General features: G+C 41.7%; 1 protein-coding gene across 1 annotated transcript in view; it reads right to left on the bottom strand.

Moving 5' to 3' along the window:
* Positions 1-23,364, bottom strand: part of kcng2 (potassium voltage-gated channel, subfamily G, member 2) — a 44,224-nt gene that overhangs the window by 17,941 nt on the left and 2,919 nt on the right. Inside the window, exon 2 of the mRNA XM_080863960.1 lies at positions 12,606-13,503. Within this exon, the coding sequence (XP_080720086.1) occupies positions 12,606-13,391 (786 nt within the window). The 5' untranslated portion in view covers positions 13,392-13,503. The remainder of the gene's footprint in view (positions 1-12,605; positions 13,504-23,364) is intronic.

Consider the following 23,364-nt stretch of genomic DNA (forward strand, 5'->3'; position numbering starts at 1 on the left):
TACCTTTGACCCGTGTGGCCACAGTATCACTTTTAAATGAAGAGTGTACATTTCATTTACGTCAGTAAAATTCTATTCAAGGAGCAGCGCTGATCAAACGATACATTGTGGCATCATATACCAGCCAACAAGTTATTCCAAGTTTAGTTTTATAAAGCAGAGTATCAATTATATTGCCAACACTGGGGCCACATCATAAGCATCATAAACATTCTATCTAATAATTTTGCAATATATTATTACAATCTTGAATTGGGTAGCCTGTCTATTTAAGAAGCCATTTCATTTCATTAGTGTAATTTGTACAGAACATTTGTTGAGATCTAAATGGCAGGCTATTAAAGCCATTAGGATGCAGTGTAATAGAGAAGGAGGGTTAGTGGGCGGATTCAACTGGAAGATTCTAAGAAAAGTGTTTAGCTGGGTAAATGCTGACATTAGTGCTACGAAGGGGTCTACACATAGAACTGATTCACTTCTGAGCCAAAACATTAAACCCAACAGACTAGCACTGAAGGGATTCCTCTCATGTCACCAGAAACTCTGACCTGTACATAAGAAGGTGTGCTATGCTGCTGAAAATGCCAAGACCAGATACGTTGGCTTATTCTTCTGTGGACTGAGGTTGCTCCAGGCCTCAAGGGCCGGTGTTCTGCAGGTTTTAGATGTGTCCTTGATCCAACACAGCTGATTTAAATGGATAAATTACCTCCTCAACATGTCTCAACAGTTCTCCAGAGGCCTGGTAATGAACTAGTCATTTGATTAAGGTGTGTAGACCCAGGGTGAGATCTAAAACCTGCAGGACACCGGCCCGTGAGGCCTGGAGTTCCCCACCCTGAGGACTGATCAGACCTGGAAATTAGGATTTTTTTTCATCCACTTTTTATTAACCATGATGTTAGTTTGTTTTTATAAGCTCCTAAAAAGCCAAAGTTTTAGAGAGGTGGGTGGCACTGTTGCGAGAAGCTTCAGGGTTTGGGTCCAGCCTGGGACCTTTCAGTGTGGAGTTCTCTCCGAAAATACTGGCTTCCCCCAGCAGTCCAAAGACACGCAGAGGGTTAGGTTAACTGGTGATTCTAAATTAGCCTAAATGTGAGTGTGAATGGTTGTCTGTCTTTATGTATTAGTACTGCAACCTATCCAGGGTGTAACCTGCTTCCCATTTCATTGAATCTGCAATTAGATTTCACCGCCCACCACAACCCCGAATTAGATAGTTAGAAGAACATGGAGGGATATTCTTCATCTATAATGCACATTTTAAACACTTAGTGCCAGTTTCCATTAATAATAATAATAATAATAATAATAATAATAATAATAATAATAATAATAATAATAATAATAATAATAAAAAGAGGAAGAAGAAACACTTCCTCAGACAGCAAGGTACGAAGTGTCCACGACAGTCTGGGCAGAATACAACCAGATGCTAGAGAGTGTCAGCAGAGAAAAGCAACACAAAGTCCTGAAATGCTGTTTTACTTTGGTCCATTTGTTCCGGTGAAGCATTAAACAGCTCAACTGCTCATTAAGATGGTTTGGTGTCACCACATCCCATGTGATAATACTACCCACACAAATGCCAGCACCTGAGCAGAGCAGTGCATTTAATGATGCATGATCAGCGTTAATCGTTTCACCTGTCTGCAGTTCTAATGTTGTGGCTGATCAGTTCTCCAGACCAAACTCTTCTACAAACACTGACGGAGGAAAGGAGACTCTCTTCTGCCAATTACTCCGACAGCATGGTGTACACCACGACTGTTGGGAACATAACAGCTCGATCACACCTATATTTTTTTTATGCACCACTGAGAGAGAAACTTTTCTTCATCTCATTTTTCATTTATGAGCATGTGCACATTGCCCAATTAACATTTCTTACCAGAAGCTGTAAACAAAAGTGACTCTTTTATTTTATTCTCTGTCTCTAACTTCTGATACTTAAAAATACGTTGGGGGGAGTGGCACACTGTGGTTTGTCTCAGTTTAACATGGTAGGTTTGTCAAGAATGACACAGCTGTCTCATTATACCGTAAAATTCTGGGTTTGGGGGTTGCCTCCTATAGCTGCTTCAAATCAGCTTCCCGGCCCTAATGAACCACCATCTGCAAGACATTCCAGGGAAGCCCCGGTTGTTTAATTAGTGCCACAATGACACAATTTTCAGCTGTCCAATGACATACTGTTTTCTTGATCAGTCCTCTTCTGACTTGGATAATTAAATAATTTGATTTAGAATGACAGATGTCTTCAGTCAGCGTTCACCTTGTTTTCTGTTTCTGGCTGATTTTCCCGTTCAAGCTTACGTACATGCAAACACACCCGGCTGTGTTGATGAAGATGGATCTTTTAAGAAAAGGAAAACTGCCATATGGCCCCTTTATAATCACACTGAGGTCTTTTGACATCATTCAAAAGGTGAATTAGTGTGACACAAACACTCTCCTCAGCCTGATCTCAAAGTCTCTCACGCAAAGGCGAACATGAAAAGGAACCAGAGGGAGACATCGGCAGCTTTAATATGCTTTTTTGCTCCACTTGTCATTGACTGTGACAACATGTCTAGTTAGCTGGGGGGAAAGAAAAGGCCTGGGGTGGCCACCTGGGTCTGGGTGCAATTCCCCCCTCCAGGGGCAAGGGTACCTAGACCCGGTTTGTAGAGTACGCTTGGGGAGTGTGATTGTGTGTACAGCGTCTCTTTATGTCTGTCTCCACGTTGGTTGAGTGTGGAGTGAGTGCATATGAGAGCATGAGGGTGGGAATGGATGTTTGTGTCTGTGTGTGCCTGTATGTCTGTGTCTATATGTCAGGTTGGGTATCAGACGCCACCTCTCTGGGGACACCTCAGGCCCTCCAAGGTTTGGAGGCCTATCTCCACCCACCACCACTTCCCCTGCCGGTGGCGGACTCCCTCAGGTGTCGGTGTGTTGGTGGTTCTTTGTGTCTGGGGGTGGGCGTCCGGGTGCACACCGGCTCACTCCTTGGCGGCCGCTTGTCGGGGCCTGGGGCCTGGGGCTCGCTCGGGCCCCTTTGGAGGTGGGGTGCCCCCGGCCTCTCGGCCTAGGGCTCGGTCACTCAGGCGCGGCTGGGGGCCGGCGGAGCTCACGGGCGCGTCACTGCAACTCCCCCTGACTTCTGCTCCGCGGCTGCTGGGCGAGCCCTCATCTGGGACTCTCCTCAGCTCTTACTGGGACAGTGGCGCGGCTGCCCCTCTGTTGGTCTTCCATGGTCTCTTGTGTTCTGGGGGCCTCTGGATGTCTGGAGTTTTGATCTCCTCCATACCCGCTTCACACCCTGGAGGACGGGGCTGTGGCCCCCCCCCACACTCCCTAGCAGATCATTACATGGAGAAACCTTTGGAATGCAAGCATGCTGATCCACACAGGTATGCACACATGGGTATTCACAGACGCGGACTAAAGCTTTCTTGGCTGCTGCCTCAAAGCACACTGTGCGCTGTCTATCTTGCGTGCTGCACAATATCGTTTATTACTTAGTAAATACTGATATCTATGACTAGCTAGTTTATTGTGATGGTGCTTTGTTTTCTCTATTATTATGTTGCTCTTTGTTGTTTGCTGTCTCCTCTGTTTGTTTTTGTTTGTTTGTTTGTTTTTGTTTTTTTCTCCATACAGGTGACCCAGGAGTTTTTTTTTTTTCTCTCTCTTCCCCCCCCTTCTCACCGTCTCTTCTCCCCTTTGGTTTTCTTTCTTTCTCTCCCCCTCTCTCTCTCATTCATTCCCCCTGTCCTATTTATTAAAAAAAAAAAAAAATGACAAAGGATGAACTGAAGCTCTGCCATCACGTAATGTCGCATACTGCTGTTTCTGATGTCATTTAAAAAAAAAAAAAAAAAAAAAAAGAAAAGGAACCAGAGGGAGACATCGGCAGCTTTAATATGCTTTTTTGCTCCACTTGTCATTGACTGTGACAACATGTCTAGTTAGCTGGGGGGAAAGAAAAGGCCTGGGGTGGCAGTGCTTTTCTTCCTGCAAGATGAAAGCTAAATGCAGCAACAAGTGAATCCAATCTCCTTGCACTTTTAGACCTAATTAGAGCTCAGAGACTGCAAGTTATGAGCATCATCGCGTTATTTCACAATTTTACAGGTTCAAGCTTTGTATTGTTTTGAACGTACAGCATTTCCTCTCAGTTTGTAATAATCATACATCTTCTCTAGGGTATACTGCCATTAAAGGGCTAGGTCTATGATCTGGGATACACATATGATCGCGAGGTTTCTACCAAACAACTTTATATTTTTTATTCTTGAACTCTACTAGACTATTAGAATCAATAGTTTAAAATAATCCTCATTTATCTGATACTAGGTCTGAAATCAGCTATTGTGAATTATCTCCTCTTAGGCCAACTTTGATGCATGCATTTATAGAAAACATGCTGGAACAGACCAACAAACCAACAGCAGTTACCATCGTCCGAGTTTGATAAAGGGTCTTCCATGAAGCATTAAGAGTGAAAAGAAAATGCAGTATAGATAAATTATATTGTCAAATGTATTTACATGTCTGCCTTCTCACACACGTATGGACTTGAGTAAAATCCCAGCCCACCCTTTGCAGCTATAACACCTTCAAACATTCTGGAAAGGCTTTAAACGAGGTTTAGGAGTGTTTATGGGAATTTCTGACCAATGTTTGAGAAGTACTTTTGTCAGGTCGGACACTGAGGTTGGATGATAAAATCTGGCTCACAGTTTTCGCTCTAATTCATCCCAAAGATGTTCTGTCAGGCTGAGGTCAGGACTGTGTAGGCCAGTCAAGTTCCTCCACAGCAAACTCGCTCATCCATGTCTTTATGGACCTTGCTTTGTGTACTGGTGTGCACAAAATGTTCCCACAATATTGGGAGCGTGAAATTTCCAAAATGTCTTGGTGTTCTGAAGCACTAAGAGTTCCTTTTCACTGGAACTTAGGGGCCAAGCCCAACTCGTGGAAAACAACCAGACACCATAATCTCCCCTCCTTTGTCTATTTTTTGCATTTGGTATTTGGTAGTGGCTGCTATGATGTCTCCCTCTTGCGACAGGTGGTGGTCTTAAGTATTATTAGTAAACACTGGCATGTTTTATCTTTTGACCCCTCCATAGTTTACTTCTGTATGAATATCTATTTTTTTGCAAACAAATGTGCCCATTAGACTGATTGGCGTGAATCTCCTCAGCCTTCCTCATCTTCCGTATCCAGTTTACTGTGTGGCCATTTCCCACATCTAAACTGTGTTATGATCAAAGAGTGTCATTTCTTGCACCGCCACACTGGCAGGAAGTTTAAAACCAAAATCAGGATTTCTTGTAAAACCAAATTTGGGGTCCATTTGTTGACCTGTCCCTGTGGGCTGGCATACTTAGGTTAAATTAAAAGAGGACTAAACGTCATGATCTTTGGGATTCTTTATTATATTATTTGTGTGCTCAGTGGCCATCATACCAATTCCTTCATTTCCAAGGCCTCCTCCTAAAAGATGAGCTGACTGACAAAGAGCTTTGCTACAAGGGAAGTGTATTCATGCACTACACACTGAAAGCCCTGAAGGCTTGAATGAAAAACTATTTTTAAATTGTTTTCAGGATCATTATAAATTCTTAGAATGATTCATTTGAGGATTTATTCTTTCACTTAGTTAAGGAGTGTTTCTGCATTTTTTTAAATCTGTGATCACTTTAGTGGAAAAAATTATTTTGCTAAAGTTATTGTATCTATATTTTTGTGTGTATTTTATGCTGTGTTGACATTTTGGTTTGGAAAACTATATTCTTGTACAAGTATATTTTGATTAGGACTTTTTTAGCAACAATTGTTGCCATGTTTATAACCTTTTGGGTTAGTTTTCTCTGCAGATGGGTTTAATTATCTAAATAATTGGAACTGGAATATTATCTGGCATATATATATACACATACAGTGGGGCAAAAAAGCATTTAGTCAGCCACCGATTGTGCAAGTTCCCCCACTTAAAATGATGACAGAGGTCAGTAATTTGCACCAGAGGTACACTTCAACTGTGAGAGACAGAATGTGAAAAAAAAAAATCCATGAATCCACATGGTAGGATTTGTAAAGAATTTATTCGTAAATCAGGGTGGAAAATAAGTATTTGGTCAATAACAAAAATACAACTCAATACTTTGTAACATAACCTTTGTTGGCAGTAACAGAGGTCAAACGTTTACTATAGGTCTTTACCAGGTTTGCACACACAGTAGCTGGTATTTTGGCCCATTCCTCCATGCAGATCTTCTCGAGAGCAGTGATGTTTTGGGGCTGTCGCCGAGCAACATGGACTTTCAACTCCCGCCACAGATTTTCTATGGGGTTGAGGTCTGGAGACTGGCTAGGCCACTCCAGGACTTTCAAATGCTTCTTACGGAGCCGCTCCTTTGTTGCCCGGGCGGTGTGTTTTGGATCATTGTCGTGTTGGAAGACCCAGCCTCGTTTCATCTTCAAAGTTCTCACTGATGGAAGGAGGTTTTGGCTCAAAATCTCACGATACATGGCCCCATTCATTCTGTCCTTAACACGGATCAGTCGTCCTGTCCCCTTGGCAGAAAAACAGCCCCATAGCATGATGTTTCCACCCCCATGCTTTACAGTAGGTATGGTGTTCTTGGGATGCAACTCAGTATTCTTCTTCCTCCAAACACGACGAGTTGAGTTTATACCAAAAAGTTCTACTTTGGTTTCATCTGACCACATGACATTCTCCCAATCCTCTGCTGTATCATCCATGTGCTCTCTGGCAAACTTCAGACGGGCCTGGACATGCACTGGCTTCAGCAGCGGAACACGTCTGGCACTGCGGGATTTGATTCCCTGCCGTTGTAGTGTGTTACTGATGGTGACCTTTGTTACTTTGGTCCCAGCTCTCTGCAGGTCATTCACCAGGTCCCCCCGTGTGGTTCTGGGATCTTTGCTCACCGTTCTCATGATCATTTTGACCCCACGGGATGAGATCTTGCGTGGAGCCCCAGATCGAGGGAGATTATCAGTGGTCTTGTATGTCTTCCATTTTCTGATGATTGCTCCCACAGTTGATTTTTTCACACCAAGCTGCTTGCCTATTGTAGATTCACTCTTCCCAGTCTGGTGCAGGTCTACAATACTTTTCCTGGTGTCCTTCGAAAGCTCTTTGGTCTTGGCCATGGCGGCGTTTGGAGTCTGACTGTTTGAGGCTGTGGACAGGTGTCTTTTATACAGATGATGAGTTCAAACAGGTGCCATTCATACAGGTAACGAGTGGGGGACAGAAAAGCTTCTTACAGAAGACGTTACAGGTCTGTGAGAGCCAGAGATTTTCTTTGTTTGAGGTGACCAAATACTTATTTTCCACCCTAATTTACGAATAAATTCTTTACAAATCCTACCATGTGAATTCATGGATTTTTTTTTCACATTCTGTCTCTCACAGTTGAAGTGTACCTCTGGTGCAAATTACTGACCTCTGTCATCATTTTAAGTGGGGGAACTTGCACAATCGGTGGCTGACTAAATACTTTTTTGCCCCACTGTATATATATATCAGGATTGTTGTAAAATACTTGTTTTTTTGAGAATCCTGGTGTTTTCTTTGCACCTCTATGCTCACAGTTGTGTGCCTGAGATGACCACATTAGAATTATTAGCTCTACACTGATAACATATCGAGCCAAGAGTGGAAAAATCTATCTCAGATGCTGCAAGCCGAAGCTTTATTACTCACAAGGAATTTTTGTACATACATTTACCTTCTTATTCAGAAGTTTGGACATATTTAACATAAACAACCACCATTATAATTGAACAAAATAAGAAAAAGCACAATTAGTCAGCTGTGAGTAGGAACTAAAGTACTGTGAAAAAGTCTCATTTCTTTACATCTTGATAGAAAAACAGGAACTAGGTGCAGCAATTTATTGAAATGTGCAAACACGCAAAGAAAGAGTATGTAAGATAAAAAGGGAGTTTGCACAATTCTAACAAGCTTGTAAGTCAATATTTGGTATGACCACCTTTTTTTTTTTCGAACGCAGCCTGAACTCTGTTAAAAACATTACAAGGAAGATTGTCTAAGCAGTCTTCAGGAATAGTTCTCCAGGCTTTCTGGAGGACATTTAAAGCTCTTCTTTGGATGTTGGCTGCCTTTTGATCTGTTCTCTGTCAAGAGGATCCCACACTGCTTCTATAGTGTTGAAATTCGGGCTCTGCATGTGTTCTGTTGTGTGTTCTTGTGTTTTTCTATCCAGGTATGCTTTCATTGCATTGGCAGTGTGTTTATTTGTGTGTGATGATTGTCATGTTGACAATGAAACTGTTGCCTGTCAGATGCTTTCCATATTGTACTGTCTCTGATGGTCCTTTTCTGTGTTCATAATTCTATCAACACCACTGACCGAAATGCAACTCCAAACCAGACACTCTCTCCTGTACCTCTCTCATGACCTCCTTTATACATCATGATGTTGTGATTTCACATTTGGACATCTAGTATTTCCATTTTTGTGACCTTTTGCAGGTGCAGATTTACAGTTTTAGTGCTGATCTCAAACTCTGGCAGAAAGCAGACATCAAATTCTCTTTGAAATCTGGAGAATCGACCGCAACCGCGACTTTTGAAATCCTCCCCAAAGCCCATGAAAGTGAAGCAGTGAGGATAACCATCAGGGAAACTGCTAACATTCTCGCCCTAGTTCAGGAAATCAATTTTGAAAATGGATTTTGTTGCATCTCCTGAAGGTCAGGTCATCCTACGGGATCCTAGGGAAAGCCTCTCTGGACCTTCAGGTCCAGAATTACCAGAGGTGTGTGGTTGGATGTGCAGCTATGACCCGATAACCAGACTTCACATCAGTCTTCATAGTTAAAGAGCAGTTGGCAAGACTGAAGAGGGTCAGCAGCAAAACCAAGACCAAGCTCATCATTTTCTTTGACACTCATGAGGTTGTGAATTATGAATTCATGCCCAAGGGTCAATTCTGTTTAAAGCCAGGGCGCGTCTTTTTCTCCAAAAACAAAAAGAAAACAAACTGAAGTTCAAGGTTCACCATGTTGACAAAAACCAAGGCTCATTACAGAATTGGGCTTTCAAGATTTCCAAGGCTCTTTTTTTGACTAGTAGTGAACCCCTTTTAGTGAAAGATATACACAAACAGAACCATAAAAAAGGTTTTGATTGTTGTGGTTGGATGGAGTGGATGGAGTTAGAGTTGCCATTCTTTCAAAGGACATTTTGAGGCCATTCTTTTCTCCACACTAATTATATGTAGCAAAAGATAATTAATGGCCTAATTCCTCACACGGTAGCCCACACACTCCAAGTTACGCAAACATCGTGCTAACAGATGTAAACACATCCTTAAAATGTTTGCCTTGCCCATACGGGAGGAAAGTACAGTCTGAAGTGCTGCTGTAGCTGTGATTCACTGCAAGGGAACGCTGCATATTTAGTGATCGGTTGACTGAACATACAACACAGTGAAGTGAGGCCTGAGTGCCAGCTGGAAACACAAACCGCCCAAATCGAGATCAGCAATTCCAAGAGTAAGGCTGAAATGTAGATCAGTTTAAAAAATATATATAAAAAGTTAAAAGTCGTTAAAGTATATTCACTTAGGGTACTTTTACCAGCTATTAAAAGTACTAAGCAAAGCGCTGCAGTAGCTCACACATGTCAGTGCTAAGTTATGGCAACATTTATGGATGTCAGAGAAACTGAGGTGATGATGTAAGTTTCCCTGCTGCTGCAGTTTCTTCAGCATCTTTTTCTGTGCTTGCAAACTATTCTGTTGCGAATATTTGTTCAAATTGCAGACATTTTGATATCCTGTTCTAAAATAGTGCACATGCTTCTTTAGATTTTTTACAAAGATGGATAAAAGTCATGCTGAAGAATGAGTTACTGTGACAGTCAAGAAGTGCTGGCAGAAGAGAAATTGCCAGATTTCTCTAATTTATTTTCCTTACAATGTAAAGTATCACTGAGTACTTAGAAGTGAGCAGTTTTCTCTAATTTATTAGAATGTTTCATAATATTAATATTAGTGCTGTCAGCGTTAATCTCGTTAAAATGATGTTAATGCATAACCGCATTAATGCGGCAAATCTCTGTTAGCTAGTTAACGCGGATTGCCCCGTGCGTGGGGCTGCACGGTGCTAATGCGGTAACAAGCTAACCGCGCTAACACGTTGACGCCGTGCAGCCCCACGCACGGGGCAATCCGTGGTTTAAAGTATACAGCTGCTAACTGTACAGATTAGCATGTCACGGTGTTATATAACAATAATGAGCTTAATTCATATTCATTTTTTGAAGCAGGTCAAATAAAATCAGCCACATGGAGAGACATTCAGTGGGATTCTGCTAATGAAAAATTAAAATCCATTTATTCTTTTAAAGATGAATACAGAGCCTCGTTATCGTCCTTGTAAGGCGCTTGCTGTCACTTATTCCATATAGGAGAGAACATATATCATGTGTTGCTGTGTAATAACATATGCAGAGACTGTGAAGGGAGCCTCTCAATAATCTGGTATTCGAGTGAGGGGAGACGAAGCCTGAGCTGTTGTGCCTGAGCCTTCGCCTCAGTATGTGGGCTGCTGCATCAACATAATCTGAATTTTACTGAAGCAGCTGTACAGCACATACAGCCTGAGGCTATACTGAAACAAAGAGAATTCCTAGGACAGGGTTCCCTTCCCATCAGACTTAAAGATTGTTTTTGTGTGTAAAGCCATAACTGTGGTGTTCCTCATAAAGAATCTGCTGCTATACTGGATCAGCGCTGAGTGGGAGCCAGAATCCATGACTGCTATCTGTTTGTCTAAACTTAGTGAGGAAATCCTGTCTTATCTTCTAAAGTTCAGAGATGCCACCTTTGGATTTAGTCATGATTTCTAATAATAGATATTCTGGTGCCCAGCGCTGCAGTTTTTACTGAATAAAAGCAAAGCAGTAACTCAAAAAGGCTTCATTCTGGAAACCAGTTAGGAATTTTTGAATAATTTCAATTAAAATCTGTGGATCTGGAAAGATTTGCAAGTTCTCTTACTTAGAAATCATGGAGGGGTCTAATATTTTCAGCAGAGGTACATTTCCACTGTGAGACACAGAATCTAAAAAGAAAAATCCAGAAATCACATTGTATGATTTTTGAACAATTTATTTGTGAATTACTGTGTCAAATAAATATTTGATCACTTAAGTCAAAAAATGTTAGATATTGATACAGAAGCCTTTGTTAACAATTACAGAGGTCAAACGGTTCCTGTAGTTCAGGGAGGGATTTTGTCCCACTCCTCCATACAGATCTTCTCTAGATCTGTTAGGTTTCGGGGCTGTCGCTGAGCAACATGGAGTTTCAGCTCCCTCCAAAGATTTTCTATTGGATTTAGGTCTAGAGACTGGCTAGGCCACTCCAGAACCTTGATATGCTTCTTAGGAGCCACTCCTTGGTTTTCCTGGCTGCGTGCTTTGGGTCATTGTCATGTTGGAAGACCCAGCCACGACCCATCTTTAATGCTCTGACTGAGGGAAGGAGTTTTTTCCCAATATGTCACAATACATGGCCCCATTCATTCTCTCCTTAATACAGTGCGGTCGTCCTGTCCCCTGAGCAGGAAAACACCCCCAGAGCATGATGCTTCCAGCCCCATGCTTCACAGTAGGTATGGTATTATTGGGATGATACTCATCATTCTTCTTCCTCCAAAATGGCGAATGGAGTTAAGACCAAAATGTTCTACTTTGGTCTCATCTGACCATAGGACTTTCTCCCATGACTCCTCTGGATCATCCAGATGGTCCCTGGCAAACTTCAGACGGACCTGGGCATGGGCTGACTTAAGCAGGGGAACCTTCCATGCAATGCAATTTTAAACCATGACGTCTTAGTGTATTACTGACAGTAGCCTTGGAAACGATGGTCCCAGCTGTCTTCACGGCATTGACCAGCTCCTCCCGTGTAGTTCTGGGCTGATTCTTCACCATTCTTAGCATCATTGAAACCCCACGAGGAGAGATCTTCCGTGGGGCCCCAGTCCGAGGGACATTGACAGTCATCATTAGCCTCTTCCATTTTCTGGCAGTTGCTCCAACAGTTGTTCTTTTTTCACCAAGCTGCTTGGCAATTGTAGCCCTTTCCAGATTTGTGAAGGTCTACAATTTTGTTTCTTGTGTCTTTTGACAGCTCTTTGGTTTTGCCCATGTTGCTACTTAGACTTTGGCTGAATGTGGGGTGCACAGGTGTCTTTATGACAGCTAACGATCTCAAACAGGTGCTACAAATTTAGAATCATGAGCAGAGTGTAGCTGGACTATTTGAAAGCAAAATAACAGATCTTTGAGGGTCAGAAATCTGGCCAATAAACAAGTGATCAACTACTTATTTGACACAGTAATTCACAAATTAATTGTTCAAAAATCATACAATGTGATTTCCGGATTTTTCTTTTTAGATTCTGTCTCTCACAGTGGAAATGCACCTCTGCTGAAAATTGTAGACCCCTCCATGATTTCTAAGTAAGATAACTTGCAAAATCACACAATACTTATTGACCTCACTGTATTTTGAAAAAAAAAGTTATTTCTGAAGAGAACTCACTCTCTCCTCCTCCTCTCTGAGGTCGGGCATGGTGCTGACACACAGGGTCACAGCAGTGATGGCTACAAATAAGACCGAGAGGCAGGCGAAGATCTTCCCTGGAAGGCCCGAGTGGGGGTTCTCCACCATGTCCCTCAGCCTCCGCATGCAGCCTCCTGAAAAGGTCTCCTCTGGTCCTTCCACAGGCTGCTGGGTCTCCTCGCAGGACTGCGGTGAGTTGAGCTCGGCCCCCTCCTCCTCCTCCAGCCTCTGCTGCTCTTTGTACTCCTCCTGCCTTAATCGCAGCTTCCTGAGGCAGCACCAGTCCAGGTTGTTCTCCTCCACCCCCCAGTACAGCAGCTCCTCCTGGAAGGACAATGCACACATCTCCCTCAGGAGCCTCAGTTTTCCCGCTGCCAGGAAAGTCACGATGATGCGGAAAGCTGACGGGTTTCGGTCGAAAAAGTACTCGTTGCAGCTGCCGTCGTAATCATCGCACACGTCCATGATCTCTGCTTCGTTGCTACAAGCCCGTAGCTTCCCCAGTCGCGTCAGAGGGAACTCATCCAGCGTGGACCAGGGTATGTGGTACTTAATGCCACCCACATTGATGATGGCTACCCCATCCGCCAGGTCAATCTCACCTCCATCCTCTCGGTGAGACTGAGGCTGAAGCAGGAGCTGAGCGCGCTTATAGAACAACCCCTTCTTGGATGTGACCTCTTGTGGGTTCTCCAAGCGTTTAAACTGGAATGTGGTGAACTGGTGATCAGTGCTCCCTGCCAGGAAGGCCACCTCCTGGTACATCCCTGCAGCTCTGCTGGGGGAATCCTGTCCCGCACGATGCGATGGGAGGTGGTTTCACAGGGCTGGTGACGTGAGTCGCAGCTCGTCATCCATTCAGCAGCACAGCGCGTCTCTATATGACAGAAAAGACAAATATCTAAGTGACATCAGGTACATGCTCGTGGCCAATGCAGAGCAGTTAGACAGGTTTGTGAAGGTCAGACAGCAACTTTGATTTCATTCTTCGCACCGTCATCACTTTTTATTTGCACACAGCATTAAAATGTATCAGTTCATCTGAACGTAACAGCAGCAATTAGTAGATTTACTCAAAGGTGAATGAGAAGCTGTAGATTCAAAGATGGAGGAAGCTAATGAAGCCTATTAGGTGGTGCTAGGTGCTCAGAGAGTACTCTGCTTTGAATTATGTAAAAGAGGAAGACAGAGGATTACAGAAGTGACTGACATTACTTATTGCATTTGATTGCACAGAAATGCTGGTAGATGCATGTGTGTACGGGAAGTGTTTTTTTTTTTTTCGTTGTCTCGCATGTCTACCCGTTTTCCACTATCCTACACAAAAATTATGTAAAAACAGATGACCCACTTAGAAGCATCAGCAAACTAATTTACCTATTTAAGGGGCTTTTATGAAATCCTGGGAGAGGCCTAGAGAAGTGGCATGAATGAGTATGTTTTTCAAAAGGAAACAGGCATAAAGAGAACATGCAAACTCCACACAGGAGATCCAGACCTACCCACTGAGCAGTAGTGGAAACTAATGTGTCTGGGGAACTATTAGTGCTTCAGAAAGTTCCCAGTCTTTGGAAAACTTCCTGGCATTATGAAACTGGTAACTCACTTTCTTCAAGCTGACCTCTCTGTACTTGTGACTTATATCATCAGGCTAGCCAAGTATATTTTAAGCTGCAAGAGTAAACCAAGTAATAGCTGCAATCATGGCTTTTAACTCCTTTTCTGGCTGGCCTGAAGATGGAACACATAGATGAAAAGTTTTTAAGAAAAAAAACACCTCAGTCAAGAGTCAGATTTTTTCCATAGCTGTATAAAATGATGTGGAGTCAAACAGCAGCGTAAGCTCAGAGAAAAGCAACTAGAGTTCATGCTGAGGTTTGAAATCAAAGCAGATAAATGAATAATGTTTTTCTATTCACTGCATCAGCAGGCTGTGAAAAGTTCGCTTTATTATCCTGTAGGAAATATAGAACATCACACAGGTCCAATCGCAGCACGCTGAGACGAACATGAACACAGGAGAGGATCTACCTACAACACATGACATTAAAATACTGTTCAATATTTTATCTTCATCAAAGTGTTTTTTTTTTTACTGTTTTACCTCAAATTAATGAATTGATTTCCATGTGAGTGAAATAAGTCTTTGATCCTTAAGCAAAATATTTCTTAGAATTTGTTGGAGAAACCCTCGATGGAAGCGTTTCTCGTAGTTGATCGCCAGGTTTGCACATATCAGTTTCAGCTCCCTCCACAGATTTCCTGTAGGACTGAGATCGGGAGACTGGCTCCATGACTTTAATGTGCTTATTTTTTAGCCATTTTGTTGGCTTGAGGGTATGTTTTGGGTCACTGTCACGCTAGAAGGCCCATGTAAGGCCCATCTTCAGTGTTCTGGCTGAGGGAAAGAGGTTCTCCTCCAAGACTTTACAGGGCATGGCTCCATCCACTGGTACCTCCATGAATGAATGAATGTTACCATGTAGCCTCAGCAGAAAAACAGCTGCAAAGCTGTGCTTGACAGCGGGGATAGTAGTCTTTGGCTCATACTTACCATTTGTCTTCCTCTAAACATGGCAGGTCAAATTGATGCCAGTTTATTTGATTTCGGTTTCATTCGACCACATTGCATGGTTCCAAACCGAGGGCAATTGATGCTCATTTTATATTTCTTCTATTTCAGATTAATCACATCAACCTTTGTCACCTTCTCACTAAGCCTCTTGCTGATGTTCTTGTAGCCCATTACAGTCGTGTGAAGTTCTACAGTCTTGTCCCTGGCATTCTTTGACAGCTCTTTGTTCTTGCCCATGGTGCTGGAGTGGTTGGAATGGAAGGAATTGATTCTGTGGACACGTTTGATTTATCCACATAATGAAATTCGATCAGGCGTATCTGTAATTATGATATGCTGATTGTTTGTAATCTGCATGACTCATGGCCGCATAGCCGATCTTTGGGAGCCAGAATTCAGGCTGGGTTATAGGGGATCAAATGCTTATTTCACTCAAGGATATGCAGGACTTTTGATTGGTATTTTGTCTCTCCATTCATTCTAGGCAGCACAGTGGAACAGTGCCTCACAGGAAGAAGGTCCTGAGTTCAATTACACCCAACAGGCCAAGGTCTTTCTGTCTGGAGTTTGCATGTTCTCCCCGTGTTTGTGTGTTCACTCCAGGTACTCCAGCTTCCTCCCACAGCCTAAAGACATGCAGTTAGTGGGGATAGGTTGGAAATTGGAAACACTGAATTGCCCATAGGTGTGAGTGTGATTGGTTGTCTTTGTCCATGTGTTAGCCCTGTGACAGATTCGCAACCTGTCCAGGGTGTACCCTGCCTCTCCCCATAAGACAGCTGGGATAGGCGACCCTGAAAAGGATAAGCAGTAGCGGATGGATGGCAATTTCTTTTTCTCCAACTGTAATCACTAAAGATGAAAACAGTCATTGTAAGTATTATACGTTTGCCGAGGGTCTCTACTATCCTAAAAGATTAACTTAAGAAAGGTCCCAGAGACAAGTCATATAGGAATGGTTACTTCAGGCAGGACTCCTGTAGTCAAAAGAAATATCTCATTTCCATTGTCACACATGGTGGCAAGGCTCCATTCTAACAGTTCTGTGTCCTTTCATGGAAAGCTATGCATGGTGGGAGTGTCATCAAGACCCAGAACAGAGATCAGTGACATCAGAAACAGCAAAGGATGAGCAGGGGGGAAGGTGGGTAGCAAAGGGGATTGCAGATCCTTGGTAAATCCTAATGTGAGTATTGTACAGAAAGGTATCAGCTGAGTTGGCACTGAGCTAAGCTGATTTCCTTCAGATGCATTTAATGCCAGTTCCAGAGCCATGTTTAACATAACAGCGATACCACATATTGATAACAATTAGTTTTTCTACTGTCCAAGCACATTTGATGAGGAAGCATTACCTTTTTTCTTATAAATGGCAAATGAACTGTGTGTTTTTCTACACTACTGGAGCACTCGAAGCATTTATAAGCATGCCTCATTCACCTACTCAGACCTATTCAAACAAACACTTTTTTCTATGCCTAAGTGCTTTCTATGTAACATTCACACTGGGATGAATTCTTGATAGGACTACTTGGGGTTCAGTATCTCTCCAAAGATCATCTTCTGAAAATAACAGCAAAATTGTTTGTTTGTTTGTAAAAACAATCTACCTACAAATCAGTGCTGTTGAAGCAAGAAGTCTTGCTTTTGCACATTTCTGATTGAGTTTTGCAGTGATGCCTGAATGCCTGCTGTTGTTGCTGAATCAGACTTGTGTCATCACTCGCTGATCACACAGACAAACGTGTTGCTTCTTCGTTGCTTCTTTGCACATCTTTTCTCATCTTCAGAAACTCTTTGACTCTAATTACATATTTGTTGTGTTCAGTTCATAACCCTTTGCTTTACGTAACATGGGTATTTGCACACATAAACCAGATATGTATAGCAAAGGCCTGTGATCCTGTTTGCTGAGAATGACTGGACTGGACCCAAGGCAGTGGAGCTGATGTAGAGAGACTCGGAATATCGTCACAACAAATTAAGAGTTGGACCCCTCCAGCTATCCTCAGTTTCCTCTTCTATTTGTGGGGCCAATCAGTCTGAAACAGGTCGTTTTCTCCCGGGGTGGGGTTCAGAGAGCGTCACCTCTACAGCAACTCAAAAAAGTGGTTCTGACAGGAGCAGTTTATTGAGCATGACACTGCACCCCAGGGTGGCTAAAAAAGTACAGAGAGAATAAATTCAAGCTATATAGGAAGATGGCAAACCACGAACGAATAACATGTCAAATAAGGATTTATTTAATCGTGAAAATACTACATTTCTAGCCAAGTAAATGAAACATTAAAGCATTTGCAGCAAGAGTTTGGCCACCAGACTGCATTTGCTGATGTGTAGTCTTCATTAACGATGTTTTTTGATGTTCACTGTTTTGCTGAATCTGATGAGGCCCCTCCCCGATTATCTAAAAATTCTAAATATAATATTTTGCTCATAAGTTTACATACACTGCCAGAATTCATGATTTCTTAACCATTTTTCAGAGCATATAAATCATAACAACGAAAAAAACTTTAATTTCACTCATGGTTAGTTGTTGGCTGAAGCCATTTATTGTCAAATAACTGTGTTTACTCTTTTTAAATCATAATCACTACACAAACTACCCAAATGACTCTGATCAAAAGCTTACATACCTCAGTTCTTAATACTGTGTTTTGCCCCCTTTAACATCAATCACATCTTTAAGTCTTTTCTGGTAGTTGTGAATGCTGCTTTTTTATCTTCTCAGATGGTAAAGCTTCCCATTCTTCCTGGTAAAAAGCTTCCAGTTCCTATAAATTCTTGGGCTGTCTTGCATGAACTCAGATTGGTTCAGTGATAATGAGATGGCCACTCCAGAACATTCGCTTCATTTTGCTGTAGCCAATCAGAGGTCGACTTGGCCTTCTGTTTTGGATCATTCACATGTTGCAATGCACAGCTTCCGAGCTGATGAGTGCAAATTTTTCTCCAGTATTTTTTTTTTTTGATAACTTACTGCACTCATATCGCCATCACTTCTGACCAAATTCCCTGCGCCTATGTAGCTCACACATCCCTGAAACATTAGTGATCCACCAACAAGTTTCACAGTAGGAGTGGTGTACCTTTCATTACAGGCCTTGTTAAATCCTCTCCAAATGTAGTGTTTATGGTTTTGGCCAAAAAGTTCCATTTTCGTCTCATCACTCCAAATGACTTTGTTCCAGAAGGTTTGATGCTCGTCTCTGTGCTGTTTGGCATTTTGTAAGTGGAACACTTACAAAATGTTGTTTATTGTGTTTATTGTGCATCAAGGGCAGGGATAGCTCAGTAGGTAGAGTGGTGGCCCCATGATTGGAAGGTCGGGGGTTCGATTCCCCTGAACAGCTACCCTGAGGTACCCCTGAGCAAGGTACCGTCCCTACACACTGCTCCAATGGCTGCCCACTGCTTCACTGAGTGAATGGGTTAAATGCAGAGAGGGATTTTCCCCACGGGGACCAATAAAGTACACTTTCTTTCTTCTTGAAACAGCCACACCACATTTTTTTCAGAGAGTCCTGTATTTCACCTGAAGTTATTTCTGGGTTTTTCTTTGTATCCTGAACAGTTTTTCTGACAGTTGTGGCTGAAATTTTAGTTGGTCCACCTGACCATGCATTGGTTTCAACAGAACCACTAATTTTCTACTTTGCAATTAGAGTTTGAACACTGCTGATTGTTTTGACATTTTCTTATACCCCTTTCCTGTTCTATAGAGTTCAGCTACCTTTTCCCGCAGATTCTTTGACAATTCTTTTGCTTTACCCACGACTTTGAATCCAAAAAACATCAGTACAGCAGCACTGGAGTCTGTCAGGAGTCCAGAAAGTCACTGACCTTTTATACACACCCACCAATTACAAGCAAACAGATCACAGGTGAAGATGTTTATCTTTAATAGCCATTCTTACCTTTTTGTTTCAAGTCGTGTGCATGTTATTAGACCAAATCACCAGGCTGTGTAACCATTGATCAGGGTCATTTGGGTAGTTTGTGTAGTGATTACTATTTAAAACGAGTAAACACAGTTGTTTGACAATAAATGGCTTGAGCCAACCACTAACCATGAGTGACATTAAAGTTTTTGTGTTATGATTCATATTCTCTGAAAAATGGTTGAGACGTCATAAATTCTGCCAGGGTATGTAAACTTATGAGCACAACTGCATGAGCAGTGATCATAATTATCATAATAACCCCCTCCCAAATAAAGTTAAGCTTCTCTGCCTATTATATCAGTCCTGCATACATATTAGTTTTTGTCTATCTGCCGAAATACAGTATTGGTATTAAAATAAACCAACATCTTAATATTTTAAATGGTAGTGGCATATTATCTTAGTAAGGACTCAGAAATATCTAAATATATCAAATATTTAAATTTAGTGTTTCTGAGGAAAAAAAATAATGGCCAATTTCACCAAATATCAGTACTGGTATCAGTCTTAAAAATCCTCTGTCCATTAAGCTCTAGTTTTACTGCAATCAGAACAGACTCGAATTTCTCAAATAAACACTGGACATTCGTGTAATGTAAAGTCTGTCTCATAGACCACAGAAAACTCAAAGGGTTCACATCAGTTTCCTTTTGCAGCTGTTTAATAACGGCAGGGTTAAAGAGCTGCAGGTAAAGCAGCTGCCTGTGAGCAAAGACTGATTTTTCAGTTTTTAGCTCAACATACTCAAGACAGCCACAAACTTGGGGTCAAGATCACATGTTTTAAGATCGCTCACCGCCCACATCTCCAAGCAGAGCTTTGTTGACAGTTTCAATTATATTTCATCGCTGAGAAGAAGGGCAGAGCGTCTTCTCGTATCATGTACACAAAAACATTTTTGTTCAAATATCCTGTCTGATGGTATTCATGATATCTCTGAAAGAGACTGCAGAGCCCTCACATCTTGAAGTGAGGTTAAATAGGTTTAGCTTTAGGGTAAGAAGGCAGCTGATAGTAGAGAAAAGTGTGTGGGTTGTTCTTGTGATCAGCTATGAATGTAGAAAAGCAAGCTTGCCGAGCATTGCGGGGTACTCTGCTAAGCTTAGTTGTTCTTTTAGAATGACCCTGTACACATCCAGCTTAGTTTTTCAGTCTCTTTATCCCCTTAAAAATGAAAAGCTGTAACTAGTCCTTCCAATAAAACTCAACAAGAGTTAGTTCAGTCCCAATTCTAATTAGACACAAAAAGACACAAATAAAACCTGTTTCTTTTTAAGGTGTAGGATCTTCAAAACTCAAAACATCTGTTTAAAGTCTTGTAGCTTTAGATGTTTGAGAAAAAACTAGATGAGGAAGTTATTCATTCCTTTATTGGAAAAAGAACATTAATATCGATTAAAACGTATCTAGTGTAGTGAGTCCTGTATATATATATATATATTTTTTAATTAATTAATGTATTTATTTATTTATTTATTTATTTTTTCCTTGTATGCTGTGACTTTTTGTTCGTACACTCATGTGGACACTGATGGCCCTCCTGGCATTTCCCCAAGCCAGAGCAGAGGTTCATATCTAAAACAAAATATCTCACCTACTTTTACACAGAAGGACCTTATAGCTATCTTTATTTAATTTAGGGGTTTTTATTATAAGCCTCACTTTGTTTTTTGGCACCATCATTCTTATGGCAGTGCTCACAATACCACACTAAACATAACGGCCGCTGCATTATCGATGTACACCGTCATCGTAGAAACATCCCAGATGGACATAACAAACCATGCAGTAAATATATATTCGCTGCATGTTGATATTAACGTACTTGGCCATTTAAAATGGATGTAGCATAATATGGATGTTAAACTTTGAACAGAGCATTTGGCCGCTGTCATCTCAGCTTTTTGAAAACAGATGTATGGACTCTGCATACTCAATCGTGCACTGGCGAAAAGTTTGCTCCAGACTTAAGTGAATCCTTTTTTTAAAATCATCCTTTCAACACTAATAGGGCTAGCATTTCTAAAATGCATATCATCTTGTATTCAGTAAGACTAGAAACCATTGATTTAGGACAGCAAACTCATCCGGGTAGTGCTGATTTAGGGAATGGATCAAGAAAGCCAAGCTGCCTTTTACTCTCTGTGGATCCAGAGGAGCTGGCCCCTGTTGACCATTAGAGAAAACACAGGCTCCATTTTCTTTTATCTTTTATACATTATCTATGGATCTAAGTGGTTTTAAATTTATCAGATGTGCTCCCTATAATCCACCACACAGAACACCCTAAACATGTATACGGGGCAGGAGGTAGTGAAATGAATGATTTTGGACACTTAGTCTAATTTTTAACTTTAGCCAACTCGTTCTCATCCCAGGTCGTCACATACCGCCGGTATGTTGCACATTCGGAGGCATGAGAGCCATTTGGACTGAATCTATACATGTTAATGTGTTTTATGCGCTGATCATAAATCACTTTGGAAAACACCATCTGATAGGGTCAAGGTTAGGGTTAGGGCTGGAATAGATGGCTGTAGCATGTGTTACCGCCGCGAGCGTTACTGTGAGGCGCGTCGGGACGTGATAAATCGTCGGTATGTTATGGGATGGGATGAGGATGCTCTGGCTTTAGCACATTGATCCAGTAGTTCTCAATTCCAGAGCAATTCTAATTTAATAAAACAGGACATCCAACATCCCCAATAGGTTGAGGTATCACAGCTCAAGTTACAGTTACAGCCTTTTATTTTTAATAAAAAAAGGCTTTTGTCACACCAGGTGACCTTCAACCCCAAATATTGGATCTGTGCAATCAAAAGTAAAAGAGTCACCTTTCTCTCTGTCCCTCTTCAGAAATAATAAGTGAAGAAGACAGAGAACTCTTGAAATGTGAATTGCTCTTTTACCTCCAACTGCTCATGAAAATACAATTTACATGAGTCTTTGCATAAATATGCCATCCTCGCATCACTGATGCATTTGCCTTCCCACATCCACTCAGCCTCCGTCTTTGTTAAAGGCCTGAAGCAGACGTCTGTTTTGACTGACACCGAACCTTCACCTGACCGGCTGCTAAATCACTGATGGTTACCCTCTGGATGACTTTTTGGCCGCTGAAAGCCCTGCTCGAAATTATGAGCACCGTTGAGTTTCTTGCCAGCAGTATAGGTGCAGCAATCATCTCTGAGAAAATTATTTCATAATCTAGAATGACGCAAACTGCAATAATCACAGAAAGAGTGCTTCTCACGGCATAATCACATATGTACCACTCAGGGGAAGCAGCACAGAGTACCTATTAGATTATGACTCATGGAAGCTGATGGTTTTGTCCAGCCAGGTTTTGTCTCACTTAACTGTTATGGATTCAATACCTAATGTTCATAATTGAAACTGGCAAACCAGTATGGGATGCTTTCCACACTGTGAATTATAAATGGGCTAAATGGGTTGGCTTTCCGTAACCCAAAGCCTATTATTTATGTACACTGCTTTGAAAGCTTAAAAAATGCACTTGCACGACTGTTCATTTTGAACCGGAATATTTTGGAGATCCAGCTTTGCAGATCAGACCGGGAAAGAGATGCAAAGGCAGAAATGAGCCTTGCAGCACTGACCCACCTACACTGCACTCACTGTAAGTTTGATCAAAGTACATTTTGTAGCTAAAAGAAAAACACTAAGGCTGCAGCAACTGATGATTGTGATTCAACTGAATCTATAATACTCTTCTTTATACTGTTACAGTGGCACAGGATCATATTAAACATGGGAAAAGCATCAAATAATGAGGTATATGTATGCAAAAGAAACCCCTGTGAGCCAGAAGCTCAGGCTGCTGACAATTCTAGACGCTCCATTTCAGCTCCTTGGATTTATGTAGAACTCTCTGTTGCCAGATCCAGCCAATCAGAAGAAAGCTGGTTTAAAGTGAGAGGGAAGGAAACTAAAATGATTTTTTCTGGCAATGGAAGAACCCAAAGGGTAGCATCAAAGCCCAGTATGGCTTAAAAAGGGTTACATTTAAACTGAGAATAGTGCAAAGCTACTCTTTGAGCTCTACTACTAGAGCTCAAAGATGAATGTACGGAGCTGTCCAACTTCAACAACAATTAATCAATTATTTGGCAGTGTTTGTGTGGCTGTTGTTCTACCTGTAAACACGATAGGTTAAAAGGTTTTGAATACCAATAAAACTTTGTGGGGTCATGTT

The sequence above is a fragment of the Rhamphochromis sp. 'chilingali' genome (genome assembly GCF_963969265.1).
Source record: "Rhamphochromis sp. 'chilingali' genome assembly, chromosome: 17".
Lineage (NCBI taxonomy): Eukaryota > Metazoa > Chordata > Actinopteri > Cichliformes > Cichlidae > Rhamphochromis > Rhamphochromis sp. 'chilingali'.